Raw genomic sequence first — 21,517 nt, forward strand, 5'->3', positions numbered from 1 at the left:
CGCGTAATATCTGCTTATTATTTTTCTTCTTTTGTTTCATTATTTTTTTTAAATATTTTTGGAAGAGGCATGCAACACTTTGCTCAGTTTTTTTATTTTTGTAGTTGTTTTTTTTCCTATTTTTCGTATTTATCAGTGGTAGTAGTAGCGGCAATTGCGGTGATGAAAAATTCACAAAAATAACAACAAACAACAACAAAAATAATAAAAAGAAAAAATCATTGTAGTTCAAATTTGTAATCGTATCCCAGAGTTTGTTACAGTTGCTTACCATCTGTTGTCGCGTAAACAACGGTTAATTCCAAAATCGAAATTAAAAAAAAAATTCAAAATATTTTTAAATAAATACAAATATCCTATTGACTGTAGGAAGAAATTTGTTTATGATTTATTTTTATGGAAATATACTTAACTCTTGTTTTTTTAAATGTAATAATTTTTTTGAATCTCAAAAGAAAGTGAAGGTGTTCGTTCAATGGTTATTTGAGAGAAAAATAAATGGCATTGAAAAATAGACCCTTAAGCCAAAAGTAAAATGTGAACTTGAAAATTTTATTTATAAATAATAACAATTATTTTAAACTATGGTTTTTGTATTAAGGACTGAGATGAGTTAAACTAAGAAAATAATTTTTGTTACAAATTTTAAATGTTAAAAATTTGAAAAAAAATTTGTTGTAATGTTTGATTAAAAAAACGTTTAAAATAAAGAGAAGAATTGAAGAAAAATATATAAAAGCTTTAAATAAATCCTAATGACTTTTTTTAGTGTTATGTTTAAATTTGATAAAAAAAAAAGTTCCATTAAATCAATATTCTAAGCTTAAATAGAATATTGAAAAGCTTAGTAAACTATTTATTTAATAAAAACTTAATTGGGAAAGTTTATTTCTTAAATTAAACTTTCTTCATAATTAATATATTCAGCAGAAAAAATATATATTTTTTCTAACTCAAGTTTAACTGATCTCTGCCCTCAAATAACTGTGACAAACAAGTGCTTTTTATTGCCATTAATATTATTATAAATTATTCTTTTTCATTGGCAGTTAGTGGTTTAAATATTGATGTTGAATTTTTGCTAACAAAAAAAAACATAAACAACAAAAACTAATAGCCAATTATGTAATTTAAAGTTAACAACAGGCTTAACTAAACAACTGACTGAATGTTCACCCAGTGAAAAACCGACACACGCTCTCAAACACTCCGTCACTTACAAAATCACAACAAATGATTAATAGCTTAAAGTTACACCCGAAAAAATTATAACGAAAAAAACAACAGTAAACGAAAGAAGAAGAAACAAATGAAATAATATTTTTTCAACAAATTGTCTATAATTAGAGTAGAAACAATAAACAAAACGCTATAATTTATAAACCAAAAAAAAATCACAACTGTTAATACAATAAAAACAAAAGTTTCGAATTAAAATTTTCAGCTAAGAAACGAAAAAAACGTTAAATTTGAATATGTATACAAAAATAATTGACGTTGTGTTCTGTTTAACAATATAGAAATTGCAAAAAAAAAATAATTATAATAAAAGTGAAAATTATCAACATCATATTTCACTTTCAATTTTATTTTTCTTGTGTGTGTTTGCAAATATTATAAAACAGTTAAAGGTGTAAAATTTTCTTTTAAAATTAATGCAATACTTTCTTAAAATCATGTGTGTTTTGTGTGACCCACAAACTGTTCGCTCATTCTGAATTATGTTTAAAGATGTGTTTCAACTTTTATTTGTTGTTGTTATTGGGAATTCTTGTATTTGATCGTATAACAACAGCATTAGCATCGCCTTCGATTGTATCGCAGTATTATAAAACAAATCAATTTGCAACGGGTAAATAAATTTATGAATTATGTAAATTTTTATAAAATAAAATATGTTAGAGTCTTATATTCGTCTATGTCGAATCATATGCCATATAATTCAAGTGAATTTCGGAAAATGGTCTTTTACTAAATGAATCGATCATTTTTATTATTTTGGAATTCATTCTTAATTCTAATATCGCATATAGTAAATAGTAATATGAACGTCAGGGTTACAGTAGTTTGTTATCATCAGGGAAACCGAAAACATGCTCTAAAAAAAGTGTTTTAAGCGCTTTAAATATGCCGTAAAAAACTCAAAATATGCCCTTAAAATTTAAAATATATGCTCCAAAAATAAAATTTTTTATTATTTTGTAACATTGAAAAGCTCAAAAAGACTGAAATTGTAATGAAATAATAAATGTTTAATGTCATATTCTATATCCTACAACATTTTTTTATAAATGTTTCATCTCATAGTTTGAAGAACTAGTATAATAGAATTCCGTTTTACGCTCAGATAACCAATAAATAACATGAAACCATTTGGTCCCCAAAAAACATATTTCAAACGACAAAGTTTGACACATTTCTTCCAATTGTATTCATAGCTTTTAAACTGACGTTTTAATCGGTGTTGTCATAAATTCCAATAATTAGTTTTTTAAACTATTGTTGGATTGGTCTCATGAAATTAAAAGTAATCGGTTTTATGTCCGATTTAAAATATAATGCTTTATTGAATAGAAAAATATAACATAACGATTTTTTTTTTTTCAAAATTGTAAAATAGGCTAAAGAATTAAAAAATAAAAAAAATTTAATTTTATTTTTTTGAAATAAAGTTTTGAAAAAAAAAAAATTAAAAATGTATAAAAACGAAAAAAAAGCGAAAACATCAAAATATGCACTAAAAGAGTAAAATATGCTCTAAAAACTCGAAAATATGCCTTAAATATGCTAAAAAGTCAAATCATGCAAAATTATGCTCTTATGGGTAAAATATGCAAAAATATGCTCTAACAAATCGATGCCAAAATTCTCAAATTGGTCTGAAACGTGTAAATATCTTATCCGTGAGTCCATACGACGCACCACAAAAAACATGCATTTGCATATTTTGGTTTCCCTGGTTATCATAATACATTTATGGTAAAATGGTTATATGAGATTTGGTCATATATAGAACAATCCTCACAAAATTAGACAAATATTTTGATTACAATATGACATGTATACCCAGCATAAATTTTAATACATATTTTAAATTCAGCGCATTAAATACATACCATAAGATTTATTTTCAATAATTTTTAAAATACACAGTAAGAAATTTTTTCATTATATTTTTAACTTGTTGCTTATAGTTTTTGAAAAATCGCAAATTTATAAAATTTAAGAAAAAACAGTTAATATTTGAATCAAACAAGCTTGATATATTAGGGATTGCAATTAAAAAATTATAGTTTGAAGGAAATAAATATTTATAGAGTGATGCTTTTTGATGCTAGGTATATTTCATTTGGCCTACAAAACCTACAATTATTTTATTTTTGATGCACCCCAGTTTTACATTTAAGAATCACCCTTTCAAGCACAAAACGAAACCGCTTTTGTGCATTCACCACACACTTTATTTTGACGTATATTAATCATTTTTGATAAAAAAAAATGGAAAAGGTGTTCGAAGGATATCACAGGATATTATCCTTTTTAGCATGAACTGAAATTAAATTCTAAAAAATAAATAAATAATAAATATAAAAAAATCATGGGGCACCGTGAAAGAGTTAAAAGCGGGTTTTTGAGTTGGCGATCAAATGCCAATTAATAATTAAATTAATTAGTCTAATAAATTTATTCTGATTTGATGTTTTTAAGAACATCATCCATGATGTGCCTTTAAAAAATGTGTTTAGATAAAAGTAACGCTATTGTAGCTTACAAGGACATTTTAAATAGATTTATGATTCATTAAATATGTTTTATATATAAAACCGTAAAATTTTGTAAAATTTTTATATTTTGTAAAATTTTTAAAAAAATTATAAAATTTTTGTGTTCAAATATTTTTTACATGCTTCTTCGATTTTATATTTTAAAATAACAAAAAACTTAATTAACGCAATAATTAAAATTATTTCCTTTACAATTGCTATTGTGTCGCGCCAAAAACTGATATTTTAAAAAAATAAATTGATTCTGATTTGATGTTTTTAAGAACAAAATTACATTATCCATGATGTGCCTTTGCAAAATGTGTTTAGATAAAAGTAACGCCTTTGTAGCTTACAAGGACATTTTAAATAGATTTATGATTCATTAAATATTTGTATAATTCTATGTTTGATATATAAAACCGCAAAATTTTGTAAAATTTTTAAATTTTGTAAAATTTTTAAAAAGTTCATAAAATTTTTGCATTCAAATTTTTTTTACATACTTCTTCGATTTTATATTTTAAAATAACAAAAAACTCAATTAACGCAATAACTGAAATTATTTCCTTTACAATTGCTATTGTGTCGCGCCAAAAACTGATATTTGAAAAAATTTACGTTCAAGTTTTTTTAACTTTTGAAGCTGTCGTATCCATCTCCTATTCAGGGCATTATTAACGAAATATTAAACCATGTTAGATTAAACTCGGAACAAATTTAGGCGGACTTTAAACAGTAACGTTACTGTTTACTGAAAAACACAAAACATGGTGGCAGGTCATAATGTCCATGGACATTATGTCACTTTTTTAAAATGTCATAATGTCCATGGACATTGTGACACTTTGAAATCAAAAATGTACTGAAAAATTTGTTTAAAATTTAAGATAGGGACGCTCTTATCCCGAAAAGAATTGCTCCTAAATTTGGTAATTGTTACATTTTGGACTCCTATTAAAAAGTGTCCTGGATAGCCGGCCTTCGGCCGGGCGCAGGAGTTTCAAACTCTGGGGATTTTCCAACACCGGCTTCGCTAAATTAAGCCTTTTTTGATAAATGGACTCTTTGAAATCCATGGACTTTATGTCCCATTGCTCATGGACATTGTAACACTTTTGAAATTGTCATAACGTCCATGGACATTATGACTCAATTTAGTGCGTCATAACGGTATGAACATTATGACACGCCACCCAAAACATATATTAAACTTGGTTTAAACAAAGAATGTAGATTATCTTTGTCTGAAAACCCCGTCCTAAGTGTCTTTAGTTAGTACAATAACGAACAACGATAAGCTTTAAACTTCGTTTTGTATCTTTTTTAGTTAAGGAGATATGAGTTTAATGAATTTACACTTTTTTACCCCCTAAACGTTAGAATTTTGGTTTTGGTGGGAGACCAATCTCCTGTCCAAATATCAGCTCTATAGCTTCAACCGATTAGGCTGTGCAGTGATAAATCAGTCTGTCAGTTAGATAAAATTTTATATGTCTCAAGTTTTATTTAACCCATAAACAGTGGGGATCAAAATTCAAATTTTGCAAAGTCCGATTTTTAAACTAACAGCAAAAAAAACTAAATTAAAACATTAAATCACATGAAAACAATTTAACTTCAAAATTCAAAAAGATTATGTTCATATACATAGGTATAATCATTTAAAAATTAATAAAAATGTTTTTTGCTGTGATTGTGGTTTAGACCTTAATAATTATAAATATCAAAAAATTAAATATCCCACTACCTACTTACCTTACAAAAAACTGCTTTTATTTCTTTGTAAATTATGATGAAGTGTACTTTTTCCCATAATAATTATTTTAATACTAGTTTCAACACTTTCTTAAATAATAACTCCAATTTCATACACATTATACAGGAATTCAAAAAAAGTCTTAAAAAACGGAACTATTTCATTAAAACTGGCAAACATTTACTAAACAAATTTATTTAATTAATTCTCTCAATAGATTTCCTTTTTATTATTAAATATTACCACATTCAATCAAACAAACATAATATGGCATTTTAACCAACAACAACACTTGGTATGCCGCAACAACAAGAAAACACCAAAACAAAATGCAAAATAACATTTTACTAAATTGCATCGCATGATAATATTTTGGTGCAATTTTTATACAAATAACTTTATCTTTCGAATTAAAAATATAATTAATTGATTATTAATAAACTTTACAATATTATTTTTGTATAATTTTATAATAATTTCACACTTATTTTAGTAGATTTATTAAATTTAATACGACACTTAATTTGACACGCACTTCTAACCGAAACGAATAGAAAACTAAAGAGTAGACGTAATAACTGAGTTAAATTAATCTCTCTTAAATAGCATGAAGAAAGAGAAATAGAAGACGGGATTAAAATGTTATATAATGAACATTTAGTGCTTTTTTGTAACAGTTTAATAACGCTTTCAAGCGCTTTTCTAAGTTTTATTTGATAAGTAAGGAATTCATTCAATGAATTAAATAACAATAATATGTTTTCTAGAATATTTAATTTTTTTTCAAGAAAATTGTATTGATATATATCGTCACCTGAATTGTAAAAGGACATAGCAACATTTTTACAAATTATATATGCATTCAAGGGATTTTAAGGGACAATATTTCCTTCTTTAGAAAAATTTCAATCAATAAATCTTTTGAAAATTTTTAACAAAACTTTCACTTTAAAAAATTATATTATATTTTTTTCTTTAAAAAGTTATCCATAAAATGTCCTCAATATAGAAAAATTTTTGATAGTTTTATTTTTCTTTTTTATACTTTTACCTAAATTCTAAATTTCCAGAAAACTAAAATAAACTTTTAATTTCTTTCAGACTGTGGCCTACGACCGCCTAGACGAGAACCCAGATCACATCCTTCTACAGAAGATCCTAATAGTTCCCGTACAGCTAAAATTATAGCCGGAACTTATACCAAAGAAGGGCAATTTCCTTGGCAGGCGTCACTAGAACTGCTTCACCCCTCGTTGGGTTTCCTGGGGCACTGGTGTGGTGCTGTGCTCATACATCAATATTGGATTTTATCAGCTGCCCATTGTGTTCACAATGATCTCTTTAATTTACCGGTGCCGCCTTTATGGACGGTAGTTTTAGGCGAATACAATCGTGCTATCGAATCGGGCTATGAACAAAGAATACCTATTGATAAAATTGTTTTACATAAAAGCTATCAAAATTTTTTACATGATTTAGTCCTAATGAAACTCTCAATGCCAGCAGATCTTTCGAAAAAGTCCAATATTAGAAGAATATGCCTGCCATTTCTCTTCAACGAGCCCAACATTGATGATGAAGAGGAGGAACTGCAGGCAGATGTTGAGGATCCTTTGGCTTGGGGTTTGGCGGAAGTCCCCGATAAAATGGAAAATTTCTTGAGAAGTGTTCAGACAATGAGACGTTATCGTAATGTTACAATACCTAGTATGAAGGAGTTAATGGATTTGAAAATTTTAAATCGTTTGAAGCGACAAGAGAATGCCTCGCAAGGCAAAGTGGGCAAAAATTTTAAATATTCACGTAGAAGAAATGATAAGATAATGAAAATTTTCCAATATTCCAATGAATATGATGGGGTGAGTCAGGAGAAACATTTTCATCATAGATTTGTGGATAATAATCGTGATTTACCCTATATTGATTGTGTGGCCACGGGATGGGGTAAAGCTAATTTGACAGGTGATCTAACGGATTTACTATTGAAGACTACAGTGCCCTTGCATAATAATAGGAGGTAAGTAATTTATTATAAAATTAATAAATGGAGAGTGCTTTTTACACAAAGAATTTAAAAAAATATAAATTTTAAAAATTTTCTCCTTTAGATGCAGAGAGGCTTATGGTAGTTTTGTAAAAATTCATCGTGGACATTTGTGTGCTGGAAAACTTAATGGCAAAGGTGGCACATGTGTGGTAATGAAAAAGAAAATCCTTCGTATTTTTATTATAATTCTAACCGTAATCTTTCTCTAGGGCGATTCTGGTGGTCCTTTGCAATGTCGTCTCACTAAAAATGGTCCTTGGATATTGGCAGGTATAACTTCATTTGGTTCTGGCTGTGCTATAGAAGGTTATCCAGATGTTTACACTCGAACATCTCATTACATGAAATGGATACAAGATACAATAGCTTTTGAATAGCTTTTAATATAAAAAAAACAATACAAATTGTTAAACACCTAAAGTACAACCAAGATTTGTTTAAATTTTATTTATTTTATTATTGTATACTTATTTAGTTTTAATATAATAATTGTTAAGTTTTAAGTTAAACTATTTATAAACTTACATATAATGTAATTTTTTTATTGTTATAAAAAAATAAAAATTTGTTGTCTATCTGTTAAATTAAAAAAACCCGCCCTGCTACTTAAATACCAAAATAGAAAAATTTATTGTATTTTTAAGAAAAACTAAACGACAATCCTTAGAAAATACTCAAATTCCTAGAATGATGTTCTTAAATTTATTATCACAGCCATAAATACTTTTTAAAGTACTAATAAAAAACATAAAATAGAATAGAAAGTGAAAAGTGAGGCTACTACATCTAAAGCTAACTATAAGCAACTATCACAAAATCTACTGCTACTTATATAGTACTTCCTTTACTACTGATACTACCGCCACTGCACCAATGTAAGCTCTATGTAAGGAATAAAAAATGAAGTAAAAACTTCATTATTATGTTGTCATAAACTCATTTTGTAGAAAAGGCAGCAATTTGTTGTTCTTTTTGCAAAATTTATTCTTTAACTGCTTCAGCTTCGACTCTTTGGTCTTTTGTTGGTCCACTTGTGGTGGCAGCAATAACATCAACGTTGTCATCTTCTCATCCTGCTTAACCATTTGTTCCAGTGCCTTTGCTGAAGTTGGTGGTGCTGGCAGCAATGGAACTATACAAACATTTGTCTTATTCATTTTATTTTTATTCACAGCCGCCGCCTCCACTGATGACTCCGTTAAGAGAATATTGCATTTTTGTTTCGTGTGTCTTTGCATGGACGAGGAAATCGTTGTTGTGCTTGGCAACCAGAAGCAGGAGAGCAGGGCAGTACCAACCAGTGACAGACCAGCCACAATTAAGGCAATAATTAGGCCACATTGTACATAAGGACAAATTTTGAAGAGTAATTTTAAAAGCATTTTTATGCCTGGCGTAAGCTCTTCGACACCCTGAAATAACACAAAAAAGAAGAAAACATATAAAATAAATGTATAAAAAAATTAAAAACAATAATGGTTAGTAATAATGGGAAGTTTTATTACATACTACGTATAATTTTCAATTGAAACAAGTTAAGTTGTAATAGGTATTTGTCAGAGTATATTGTCTGAAATAATAAATTTCAAAATTGACAACATGGTCGAAAAATTAATTATGTTAAAGTAATAAAGTTTTCTTTCTTTTATGCCCTTTACACGATTACAATAGAAATTTATATATTAAAACTATTAAAGGAATACGGTGCAACAAAGTTATATGTTTTTTATAAACCTGTTGTGCACTGAAAATAATTTGAAAATAGTAAAATAGGTATTATTACTTTTAAAATTTTTAAGATTTATAGAAATAAATTTTATTTATGGATAACTTTCGTATAATATAATTCTTCAGATTGTACTTCTATATAAATTAAATTTTCTTGCAATAAATTACCATTGTCCTTTAAAGGACACTTTTCGAAAAAGAAGTCTTTTCTGAAAAGGGGTTTAATACTTCCTTTATGAAGAACAATTGTATATATAGGTATTCGTTAAAAAAAACTTTAAACAATCAATCTAATGTACACAAATATGATTAGGGTAGAAGGGGGATCATTCACCATAGGGGCACATCTGTCAACGCGAATAACTTGAAAACCGAGTAATCGAGTAATCGCATTTTTAAATTTTGTTTTCGTTTATCGATTATCTATCATCCCTGAAAATTTGAAACATTAACTTTACATATGATGGGAGGCAGACATGATTAATTGTTTTTCAAAGGGCTGTGAAAATATTTCACTGTGTGAACTTTTTGTGCTAACTTTTTTAGTTTTTGTGATAGAAAAAATATATTGGTCAGTTTAAGAATGTCAATAATAGTGAACAATAAGATATAATAAAATTTTCGATAATATAATTTGAAGCCCGAAAAAAAATTGAAACTAAACGCCAGAACTGTCCGTGGGGCACATGCGCCAAATATATGTAATGCTTGTGATGTAGAACAAAATTTGGTTAAAATATAGAAAAAATCAGTAATAATTTGTTTTAATTTTTTTTGTTAAGTTTTGTGAAATAAAAAATAAATATCTGATTTATTATACTTTGTTTAATCAATTAAGGTATAAAACAGCAAAATAAGTTTTTATTTTTGTATTTTTTTCTTTTATCTGCCCCACCCCCTTGGCGCATTTACCCCATGAATTAGGCGGTTCGCCGTTTTTGGTCAGTGCGGAAAAGTTAAAAAAATATGTACATGAGGATGACTTAAGAAAAATTGAATAAAACTAAAGCCAACATATATAAGTATCCAAACCAAGAAAAAATTAAGAATATGTATTGTGGTTTTAATTTGAGGTCGCCTCAAAAAAAGTGACTATGGACCCCCTTCTACCCTACTCCAGTGTTATTTGAATTAATAAAAACACGCTAATAAAAATGCCAATTATATGAAAATCACCAAATTGACCTAATTTTCCCATCTAAACAATTGTTTTTCTTTTTTCATACAGTTCAATCTCCCCCTCAACATTTCATCATAATTCTACATAACTTGCAAATTACATACATACGAACACAAATAAATCTATCGGCGTCATGTTCTTACTATTTATTCTTCTTCTTAATATTTACATATAATTTAATTCAAACAAAAACAAAACTACCGGCTTTCAAATGCTCTTTTCTAGGTTTGTTTTTTCCACTTGTTGCTCACTTTAATGCTCTCATTAACTACACATACATATTTGCATATATTTGTTTTTGTTTTACTAAATCAATGCAATGCCATGAACCTTTTCTTCTCTATTTGCTCTTCATTAGTTTAGATTTCGGTCATCTACATACGCGTGTGCATAAGGTTTTTGTTAATAAAGAGAAAACGCAGTAATAAAATTAAATTAATTGAAATATAATTGTTTAAATATTAAAAAAGTGTCATTTAAATACAAATAGTGTGAAATAAAGTTCTTATTGTTAATAAAAAAGTAATAAAAGTGTTTTAAATTAAGAATAAAATGCAGTTAAAACGAAGCATCCATCAATGAAAAAAATATTTGCAATTTGCAAAGTCATTTTGTCATTGTCAATGTTGTTAGTATTGTTGTTGTCGTTTTTATTTGCCGACAAAGTTTCTTATTGTTGTTGTTTGTATTATGTTTGTGCAGTAAGGAGAAAAGAAAAAGAATAAAGCTCAGTTAGTTTCTACGTTTCGTTCCGTGACGTATTAACTAATTCGTATAACCGTAGGCCAAAAACGAATCAGATAATTCATCACGGAAAGGAACGGAACGTTTATACGTCTTAAGCAATCATTAGCATTTTTGTTGTTTTCTTAAGAATGAATATAAAAAAATTTAAATAAGGAAATAAAAAAAGAAAAGCAAATAAAAGCAAAAATAGTGTAATGAAGTGAAATTGAATGTGTTTGTTGAAGCAAATTAAATAAACAATATGGCCTGTTTATTGTTGCAATTAAATGTGTATTAACATAAAAAGTGTATTTATTGTTTATTCTTAAAATGTTTCGTAAAATAATAAACAAAATGTGTTGAACTTGACAGCTTAAGGACAAATCGTTTGATGCGCCGTTTTGTAAAAAGGTATGTCAGTTAAATTGTTAATATAATTTACTTATTATAATGCAATAATAATAAATACATTTGTCTGTTCAATGTTATTTAACAATTAAGATGTTTTGTGTTCGAAGGAGTATTTTATTGATCAAATGAAATTATTAAAGCTAATTATGCTGCCAATCTTTATTACTAAATTAGGTTAACAACTTAAACATTACCTAGCAAGGTTGATACAAAAAATATTTTCAAGGTCATTATTATAATCAGGAGCAAGATTTGCACAACAGTGTTATGTATGTTTATTCAACATTTTTTTCCTAAGTATTGTCAAATTTTACTTGTTATCTTATGGGTTACAATTGTGCGTTTATGGGTTATGATTGCGCGATTTGAATAAGAATTAATATTATCTGGAAAATACTTTATTAATAGTGTACAATTGCTCTCGATCACTATGTAATCACCAGGGAAACCGAAAACATGCTCTAAAAAAAGTGTTTTAAGCGCTTTAAATATGCCGTAAAAAACTCAAAATATGCTCTTAAAATTTAAAATATATGCTCCAAAAATAAAATTTTTTATTATTTTTTAACATTGAAAAGCTCAAAAAGACTGAAATTGTAATGAAATATTAAATGTTTAATGTCATATTCTATATCCTACAACATTTCTTTATAAATGTTTCATCTCATAGTTTGAAGAACTAGTATAATAGAATTCCGTTTTACTTTCAGATAACCAATAAATAACATGAAAACATTTGGTCCCCAAAAAACATATTTCTAACGACAAAGTTTGACACATTTCTTCCAATTGTATTCATCGCTTTTAAACTGAAATTTTAATCGGTGTTGTCAAAAATTCCAATAATTAGTTTTTTAAACTATAAAAATGGATTGGTCTCATGAAATCAAAAGTAATCGGTTTTAAGTCCGATTTAAAATATAATGCTTTATTGAATAAAAAAACTATAACATAACGAATTTTTTTTCAAAATTGTAAAATAGGCTAAAAAAATTAAAAAAAATAAAAAAATAGATTTTTTTTAAATAAAGTTTTGAAAAGAAAATTAAAAATGTATAAAAACGAAAAAAAGCGAAAACATCAAAATATGCACTAAAAACTCGAAAAATATGCCTTAAATATGCTAAAAAGTCAAATCATGCAAAATTATGCTCTTATGGGTAAAATATGCAAAAATATGCTCTAACAAATCGATGCCAAAATTCTTAAATTGGTCTGAAACGTGTAAATATCTTATCCATGAGTCCATACGACGCACCACAAACAACATGCATTTGCATATTTTGGTTTCCCTGGTAATCACCAAGCATGTTCTAATAACGAAAACAACTTAATCGGGTTACTTTGGTGCAAGAAGCTCTTACAGCAAACCAACCGAACCTTTTTTTATCTGCCCTTTTTATATACAAAATTTTAGATTATATAACTAGTTTTAATTTATTTAACACTCGGGGTAAGAAATATGCTTCTTTAGTGTACTTTTTTAAACTCTATTTGGAATAAATAGTGTAGATTTGAAATTTTTAAAGTTGTATAATAAAAGTTAATAATTTAGTCTGCTAAATATTTATTGTCCATGGACATTTTATCACTTTTAAAGCAATAATTTATTGGAAAATTTGTTTAGAATTTAAAAAAGGGATACACTTATTCCAAAAAGAATTGCTCCTATATTTGGTGTATGTAGCATTTTGGATTCATTTTAAAAAGTGTCGTGGATAGCCTTTGGCCGAACTTTCTGTCGCACTGCTCTTGGACATTTTGAATTGTCATTATGCCCATTTAAAAATTTAATAGAAGCTTTAACCCTAATGTATATCAACCCTTTAATCTAACTCACTATAAACCTAGTGTACAGTAGAGTATCTCCAAGAACAAACTTTTTCAGAATCCCATGTATAAGTAATTTTCAATCAATAAGTTTTAATGTACAAAACACTAAAAATATATAAAAAAATTAAAGAACTTACAATTTCCAACCAAAATATGGGTAAGATTTTTTTTAAATAAAGTTTTGAAAAGAAAATTAAAAATGTATAAAAACGAAAAAAAGCGAAAACATCAAAATATGCACTAAAAACTCGAAAAATATGCCTTAAATATGCTAAAAAGTCAAATCATGCAAAATTATGCTCTTATGGGTAAAATATGCAAAAATATGCTCTAACAAATCGATGCCAAAATTCTTAAATTGGTCTGAAACGTGTAAATATCTTATCCATGAGTCCATACGACGCACCACAAACAACATGCATTTGCATATTTTGGTTTCCCTGGTAATCACCAAGCATGTTCTAATAACGAAAACAACTTAATCGGGTTACTTTGGTGCAAGAAGCTCTTACAGCAAACCAACCGAACCTTTTTTTATCTGCCCTTTTTATATACAAAATTTTAGATTATATAACTAGTTTTAATTTATTTAACACTCGGGGTAAGAAATATGCTTCTTTAGTGTACTTTTTTAAACTCTATTTGGAATAAATAGTGTAGATTTGAAATTTTTAAAGTTGTATAATAAAAGTTAATAATTTAGTCTGCTAAATATTTATTGTCCATGGACATTTTATCACTTTTAAAGCAATAATTTATTGGAAAATTTGTTTAGAATTTAAAAAAGGGATACACTTATTCCAAAAAGAATTGCTCCTATATTTGGTGTATGTAGCATTTTGGATTCATTTTAAAAAGTGTCGTGGATAGCCTTTGGCCGAACTTTCTGTCGCACTGCTCTTGGACATTTTGAATTGTCATTATGCCCATTTAAAAATTTAATAGAAGCTTTAACCCTAATGTATATCAACCCTTTAATCTAACTCACTATAAACCTAGTGTACAGTAGAGTATCTCCAAGAACAAACTTTTTCAGAATCCCATGTATAAGTAATTTTCAATCAATAAGTTTTAATGTACAAAACACTAAAAATATATAAAAAAAATTAAAGAACTTACAATTTCCAACCAAAATATGGGTAAAACCGTATTACGAAATCTGGTCATTTCACGATTGTATTTCACCTCATCCATTAATAAATTTATTTGAAAACGAGAACGCACTTTCATAGGTATGCCCAATTGCTAAGAATTAAATAAATATTTCAATAAGTTGCAAAGGAAAATATTTAAAAAAAATACTTACTGGTTGTATAACAATTTCCGAACCATGTTTTTCTTCGTTAGGATTTAAACCCTCAAACGGTTCCAATAGAGAGGGATCGCCATTAAAGAAATGGGGAAAAGATATAGCTAGTGGTATATCTAAACAAAAGATATCAATTTGTTATTTACAATCTTATTGATAAAAATAAAATAACAAAAAAACTTACTGTAATAACAGGGTGTTATATTGCCCAAACCCTTTCTCAAGCACTTTTTATTGGTACAAAAACAAGAGGAATTCGGATCATTGATATCGCTATCGAAAGCTTTTTCATGCAATTTGAAATGATATGCTTCTATACCATCAATCTTGCCGGGATGTGAATAAACTATAGGCAAAGTGCGACAAATGGCTTTGCGATAAATGCGAAAAGTTTCACCTTTGGTAATGTTACGAGGAAATAGGGTAGCATCATAGGTGCCCTGTATGCTATTGCAATTAGTAAGACTAAAAATAGATGAATTAAGTTATTAAACAATTTTAAATGAAACCATAAATATTTATACTCACGTGCTGTTACCGTTAGGAGTCCAGTATTTAATACTTTTACGACCATTCCAAGTGTCTATAGCAAAATCTCTTCTAGATTTGTCCGAGGCCTTTCTGGGTTTCTTAGAGGGCAACTGCATGGTCACAATATTATCACCCTCATCAAACATACGTTCCATTAAACCAAATCTTTGAAAATTTATTACATTCGGTATAATCTTTGATGCCAAATATACTAGATTATCTTCATAGCCCCACAAGTATTCATGTACAGACATTTCCAACATGGGCTTTGAATTCAGTCTACGTGTCAATGCACTTATGGCCAATGCAGCAAATGTAGAAAAACCCGATGCTGCTGATGTAACACCCATGTATGGTATATTTGGTGCAATTATCTTATCCACCTTGGGATCTCCCACTGATTTTTCACGCAAAAACTTTACTATACGTCTGGGTGTGTAGGTTACTGTGTTATTTGCATTGAAGGTCACATTATGATTCTCTAGTATTTCCTGATATACATAAGGACCCACTTCGGCGATTTTCAACTTGGCATCAAGGCCACGTGTAAATGCGTCTAAATTTGTAACATTAAACATATACACTGTGATGTAAACATTTAAAGGTGGTTTCAGCCATAAATTATATAACAAGGAACCAGTTTTTATAGCCAATTGCTAGATCATAGAATAAATGATAACGACGGCGGCAGCAACAGCGAGAATAAAAAATGTATAAAAAATAAATTTATGTTAAAAGAAACTAACTTATACACATATATAAGGTGGTAATAATATTCTAGTTTGAAGGTAACGTGTTATAACTCACGTAATACTTACAGAATCAACAATCTTAGCTACAGGATCTGTACACAATATTACTGCTGCCAATATGGTTAAAGTCATGCCCAAGGAGGCCAACTTAAGAACATCTGAAACAGAAGAGTAAAATAATAATTATAAATTATTGACAGTTTACTTATGGGCGTATGTAAAGTGGCATTCTTTAATGAATTTAACAATAAATTAAACATTCAAAATCATGCACATACATATATACATATATTTTATATACATATACATTTAAAATATTTCCGGGGAATTCCCAGGATTAGTGTAAACTTGCTATGTTTATCTTACGCTCTTAAGTTGTTGTAGGTTCTTTAGCACAAGAGACTGATAATAAAACTTTGTGTAAAACGAGCTTTTAGAACATTATGCGCTAGACCGCTTAACAATAAAAAATACATTGTACTCTCTTTTTATAAGTCTTCGATCCACACCAAACTTAATTTTATTCCACAGTTAACAATTCATCAAAACTATTACTACTTATCATGTTCAACATGCAAGCCAAACATACTCTCAATAAAAAGTCATAAAAAGTTCAATATCAAGGTGAAAATAAAATTAAAAAAAACCTAAACCCTTCAATTTCAGGGTTTCTTCTCAAGAAAACAAAGATCAAAAATAAAACAATCCCACGTATTGTATTTCAAAAAGCACGAAAAAGCATCCACTACTTCCCTCAAAAAAAAAAAATCTTTACAAAAGCAAAACAATGAACCTGTCTTATCAGCAAGTAAACAAAAACAAATATTTAATTAACATAAAAACATTTTAAGAAAAATATACAGAAAATGATAAATTCTGCACTTCTTCTCATACAAAAAAAAACCCGATTTTAAGCCACGTTCCTCTTTTTAAACACATAAATTAATTTTACAAATTTGTATTTAAATAAATTAATTATCATAGGTCTGTACCAACAATGATGTCAAAATACAACATAACATAATATAAATATAAACGAGCAGAGTTTTAAAGGAGTTCATACTTTTTTTATATCAGCTTGAGTTAAAATTCTATAATTGTTAAGTGTTTATTAAGCCATTGAATTTTATGACGATTAACTTTTAAACTAATTTGTTGTGTAAATTAATTTATTATCTTGTAACGGAAACTTATAACATATTTAATTACATTTTTATTAATATTACATCATAAAAGTTAATTTTATGACTTTGTGACACAATATTGCAACTGTTTAATAAACATATTATGATTTTTAGTAATTTAAATACTCATTAAAAAAACAAGTAGGAAAGTATAGTCGGGCATGGCCGACCATATGATACCCTACACCATGAGTATATTTTTACAAATTTTTCTTTTATAAAATTTTTATTTTTTGTAAAGAAACTGTTGAATATTACCATAATTCCAAAATATTTAAGCCATTTATTGATAAAAAACTAAAATTTCTAAATGAGGCTTTATATAGGTCAAATATGGGCCGATCCTCGGTAAATTTGGGAAAAGGATATATTTCTAAATAACAGTTAGTTTTGTTGAGTTTCATTGCGATACAAATGGTTACAAGTCAATTTTAGACGTTTAAGTCATTTTTTGAAGGGGGGTTTGTATGGGGGCTAACGTCAAATATAGGCCGATCCTTACGAAAATCTGCAGTATCATTTATACTTATATAAAACTTATTTGTGCCAATTTTTAGAGAGATAGCAGAATATTTGACGTAATTATAGCATAAAAAGTTCAAATCGGGAGGTACGGTTGTATGGGGGCTAGGTGAAATAATGGACCGATTTCAACCATTTTCAGTAGGCTTCATCCTGGTGCCAAAAAACATGCTTGGTCCAAATTTCATCAAATTATCAATTATAGCCAGCCAGCCAGCCAGCCGGACAGACGGACGGACGGACATGTCTTAATCGACTCAAAAAATGATTCTGAATCGATCGGTATACTTTAAGGTGGGTATTGGACCAATATTTTTGTATGTTACAAACATCAGCACAAACGTATAATACCCTCCCCACTATAGTGGTGTAGGGTATAAATATAAAAATATTCAAAATCATCAAAGCATTATTGAACAAATTTTGTATGGAAATTTGTTTTTTAAATCTTTTATAAATTTACAATATTTATATACTTTTGTTAGGAATTTATTTTTTCTGATCTGAATGTTTTTCTTTTTCAACTTTAATTTAAGAATCACTATAACAGGGAACCAGTTTTTATAGCAAACTTAGTAAACCATAGAATAAATGCATGAAAAAGGGGAAACATTTATAGAAAAAACTAACAACTATTTGCAATAGTTTGTAGTTGGGACAATGTGATGAAACTCACGTAATACTTAAAGATCTGAAGGATCACCACAGAATAAATTGTAATAAAAGATACAAGAGCAAAATAAAACGATTAAATTAACAACCTATTGTAATAGTTTATAGTTTGGACAACATGACAAAACTCACGTAACACTTATAGAATCTGCGATCATTGTGGCAGGATCACTCGTGGTTTGAAATGATATAATGCGTAACCTACATAAGTATGTGTTTATAGTTACAATATAACTACATATGTATCTTGATATTTAAGTCATGAATTTATAAACATATTATTAAATAATATTACATCGTCTTGAAACTAAAATTCTTAGATCGAAAAAGCTGTAATTTTGAAGAAAAAAATGCACAAATTGTTGTGACTTAATATATTAGGATACAAGATCCTGTTGAAATTCACTATTGAATTTTCTATCAAATTTTAAGGATATCTTAAAACTAAAAAATCTTCAAAAAAAAATAACCAAAATTTTCGTTGAACCCATTTTTTTAAGATCCCAAATGTAGATAGAATTAAATTTTAAAATATACACCACGGATTAGGAAGATTATACTAAACATTGAACATTTTTAAGTAATTTAGATGAAACAAGTCAGATTTTTATATTCGGCTGTGCCGAATCTTATATACCCTTCACCAAGTATGTTTTAAAATAGTTTGTATTTATCTTGTATCACTGCACACATGTCAAACATAACATACACACAAACAAATATAAAATGTAGCAGAAAGAAATATTAAACGTTGTACTGTACTACCACCGTTAAACTGTATTATCACCTTCAAACAAATATATTACTGCTTTACCAACATATTACTGCTTTATCTCCTTGTTGTTGTTTTATGCTTTTATTAATAATTTGTTGAGGAAATTTTCAGAGGTAGTCTCAGATTTTTACCCATATCTCAGTTATTTATGGACCGATTTTGCTGATAGGAAACTTCTCGAAAACATGTCTGACAGAATTATTGAAGATTTATTTCAACAGACTGACAGACAGACAGACAGACAGACAGACAGACAGACGGACATGGCTTAATCGACTCCACTATCTACAAGGATCCAGAATATATATACTTTATAGGGTCGGAAAATTATATTATAGAAATTACAAACGGAATGACAAACTTATATATACCCTTCTCACGAAGGTGAAGGGTATAAAAATGAAAAATGTCTCACTATTTTTTTGATACATTATCAGAAAAAGTATTTCTGACAAAACAAAAAAATGTAAGTTGACACGGCTGTTAGAAATTTTCTGAATATTTTTCTGGCAATATTGTAAGATCAAGCAACTTGTATACATAACTTAAGACTCAACATAGTCATCATAATTCACGGCTTATCACATAACATTCCAGTTTAATGTGTACATAGAAAACATATTCCATGTATGAACCGAATTTCTGGCCAGATGATTGAGAGCGTACTTTGGTTCGAAGGTCCAATATTTTTCTTAAGTTTTTCAAGTTTTTTGAATTTTCAAAAATTTGTTTAAAACGAAGAAAAAGTTCCTTCTTTTAATTAATTAAACTGATTTAAAAATATTAATTATTAATTTTTAATAAAAAGTTGGAATTATAAACTAAAATAATAAGAAACATGTTTTTACAATTTAATTGCTGAAGATAGTATTCTTTTAAATTGTTAAGTAATCGTTAAACAAAATATTTGAATTAATTCATAATTCTTATATTTAAATCTTTAAAAACAAAATACAAAAAATCTTTCGAGTTTTTAACCAAATTCTTTTCTTTTAGCAAAGGGCTATATTTTACCCAATTTTACATATTATTAACAAAAATATGCGTTAGCAAAAAAATATGCTATTTATAAAACACACATATTAATAATGTATTATTTAAAATAATTGATAGCTAATCTATAAATAGTTCAAAATCAACGAAAAGTTAAATATATATTTCAAATATAAGGCCTAAAATTTTTAAAGTAATTTCTAAATCTTTAAGGAATTTAGTATTTAAAGATCTGTTAGATACAAGTATGCTTGTTTGTTATACATGGTGTATTACAACTGATAAATGACCGCAAAATTTATTTAAATACAGAGGAAAAAAATAATATTTATCAGATTAAATTAAGAAAATAAAAAATAAAATAAAATTATATTAAAAACCATAACCTTACCAAATAACAGGTAAATTTCAGAGCCAGCATATTAACCCAAACGGTGGGTCGGACAGACAACAAAACACTTGAACAAACGTATAAACATAGCAACAAGTGGACAGACAGACGGACGGATGCATCAATAAATAAAACGTCACAGCTTCATTTAACAAAATAAACTCAAACGACCGACCAACAAACCCAAGCAACCAACGAACCAACAGATCAATGAACTGTCTTGTTGTATGTTTTTTTACGAATATTTTATGTTAGTGAGTGAGTGTGTGCTGTATTTAGTTTGATTTTGATTTCAATTTTTGTATGCTGTCGTTGTATCTTGAAGTATCAAAACATTAATTTTAGTGTATTTTATAAATGCAAAAAAAAAAAAGACAAAACAAATAAAGAAATTAAATTAAATACAAAAAAAACCGATTGAATGAATGGTTGTATATAATCATCATTTACGTCGTCATCATCGTCATTATGATGATCAACAATAGACATAAATATGTAGTTGGTAAATGAGTAGTAGTGTAGTAAAGTGCGACCAGAGTCAGTATCAATTCAAAATCAAATCATCACAATTCAAGAAATCATACAACGATTTTAATTTTTTTCGATATTTATTTGCGTTTAGCTGATAGTTTTTTTTTTATTTTACAATTAAATGCAAATAATAATAAAATAAAAATACGTAATTCATCAATGGAAATTTTTGTTATTATTATTATAATACTTGTATATTCATTCAAAACTATTTTTTCCTTCTTTTATTTCGTTTTGGGCAACAATTTTTTATGTGGCTAGTAACAGGAGTGGAGCTTGTGGTCAACATTCACTCACTTGCTTAATTTAGTCAAGCATACAGTCTGTCATTCAGTCATTTTGTTTATTTTTTTTATTTCGAATTGCCATATTTTCTCATTTGCCATGCAATTTAAAGCACCTTCCTTGA

General features: G+C 27.8%; 2 protein-coding genes across 4 annotated transcripts in view; one reads left to right on the forward strand and one right to left on the reverse strand.

The window, feature by feature from the left end:
* Nucleotides 1–272: 272 nt before the first annotated feature.
* Nucleotides 273–8,056, forward strand: LOC111690668 (trypsin-1). 3 transcript variants are annotated; one of them, XM_046948909.1, is made up of 5 exons: nt 273–537; nt 1,050–1,852; nt 6,625–7,540; nt 7,632–7,719; nt 7,780–8,056. In XM_046948909.1, exons 2-5 carry the CDS (start codon nt 1,732–1,734, stop codon nt 7,945–7,947), a joined length of 1,293 nt encoding a protein of 430 aa, XP_046804865.1. In that variant the 5' UTR covers nt 273–537; nt 1,050–1,731; the 3' UTR covers nt 7,948–8,056. The 3 variants fall into 3 exon arrangements, with proteins under 3 accessions (XP_046804865.1, XP_046804864.1, XP_046804866.1); XM_046948908.1 differs by having other exon boundaries at nt 273–530; XM_046948910.1 differs by having other exon boundaries at nt 273–429.
* Nucleotides 8,046–21,517, reverse strand: part of LOC111690663 (scavenger receptor class B member 1) — a 28,240-nt gene continuing 14,768 nt past the window's right edge. Inside the window, exons 2-7 of the mRNA XM_046948907.1 lie at nt 16,107–16,198; nt 15,286–15,944; nt 14,942–15,222; nt 14,755–14,873; nt 14,568–14,693; nt 8,046–8,982 (exon numbers count right to left, since the gene is read on the reverse strand). Of these exons, the coding sequence (XP_046804863.1) occupies nt 8,491–8,982; nt 14,568–14,693; nt 14,755–14,873; nt 14,942–15,222; nt 15,286–15,944; nt 16,107–16,198 (1,769 nt within the window). The 3' untranslated portion in view covers nt 8,046–8,490. The remainder of the gene's footprint in view (nt 8,983–14,567; nt 14,694–14,754; nt 14,874–14,941; nt 15,223–15,285; nt 15,945–16,106; nt 16,199–21,517) is intronic.

This window comes from Lucilia cuprina, chromosome 4, assembly GCF_022045245.1.
Source record: "Lucilia cuprina isolate Lc7/37 chromosome 4, ASM2204524v1, whole genome shotgun sequence".
NCBI lineage: Eukaryota > Metazoa > Arthropoda > Insecta > Diptera > Calliphoridae > Lucilia > Lucilia cuprina.

Coding starts and splice junctions, on each gene's coding strand:
- LOC111690668 (XM_046948909.1), top strand. CDS start 1,732: ATGTGTTTCAACTTTTATTTGTTGTTGTTATTGGGAATTCTTGTATTT. Junction 1,853..6,624: donor AACAAATCAATTTGCAACGG/GTAAATAAATTT, acceptor AATTTCTTTCAG/ACTGTGGCCTACGACCGCCT. Junction 7,541..7,631: donor CCCTTGCATAATAATAGGAG/GTAAGTAATTTA, acceptor TTTCTCCTTTAG/ATGCAGAGAGGCTTATGGTA.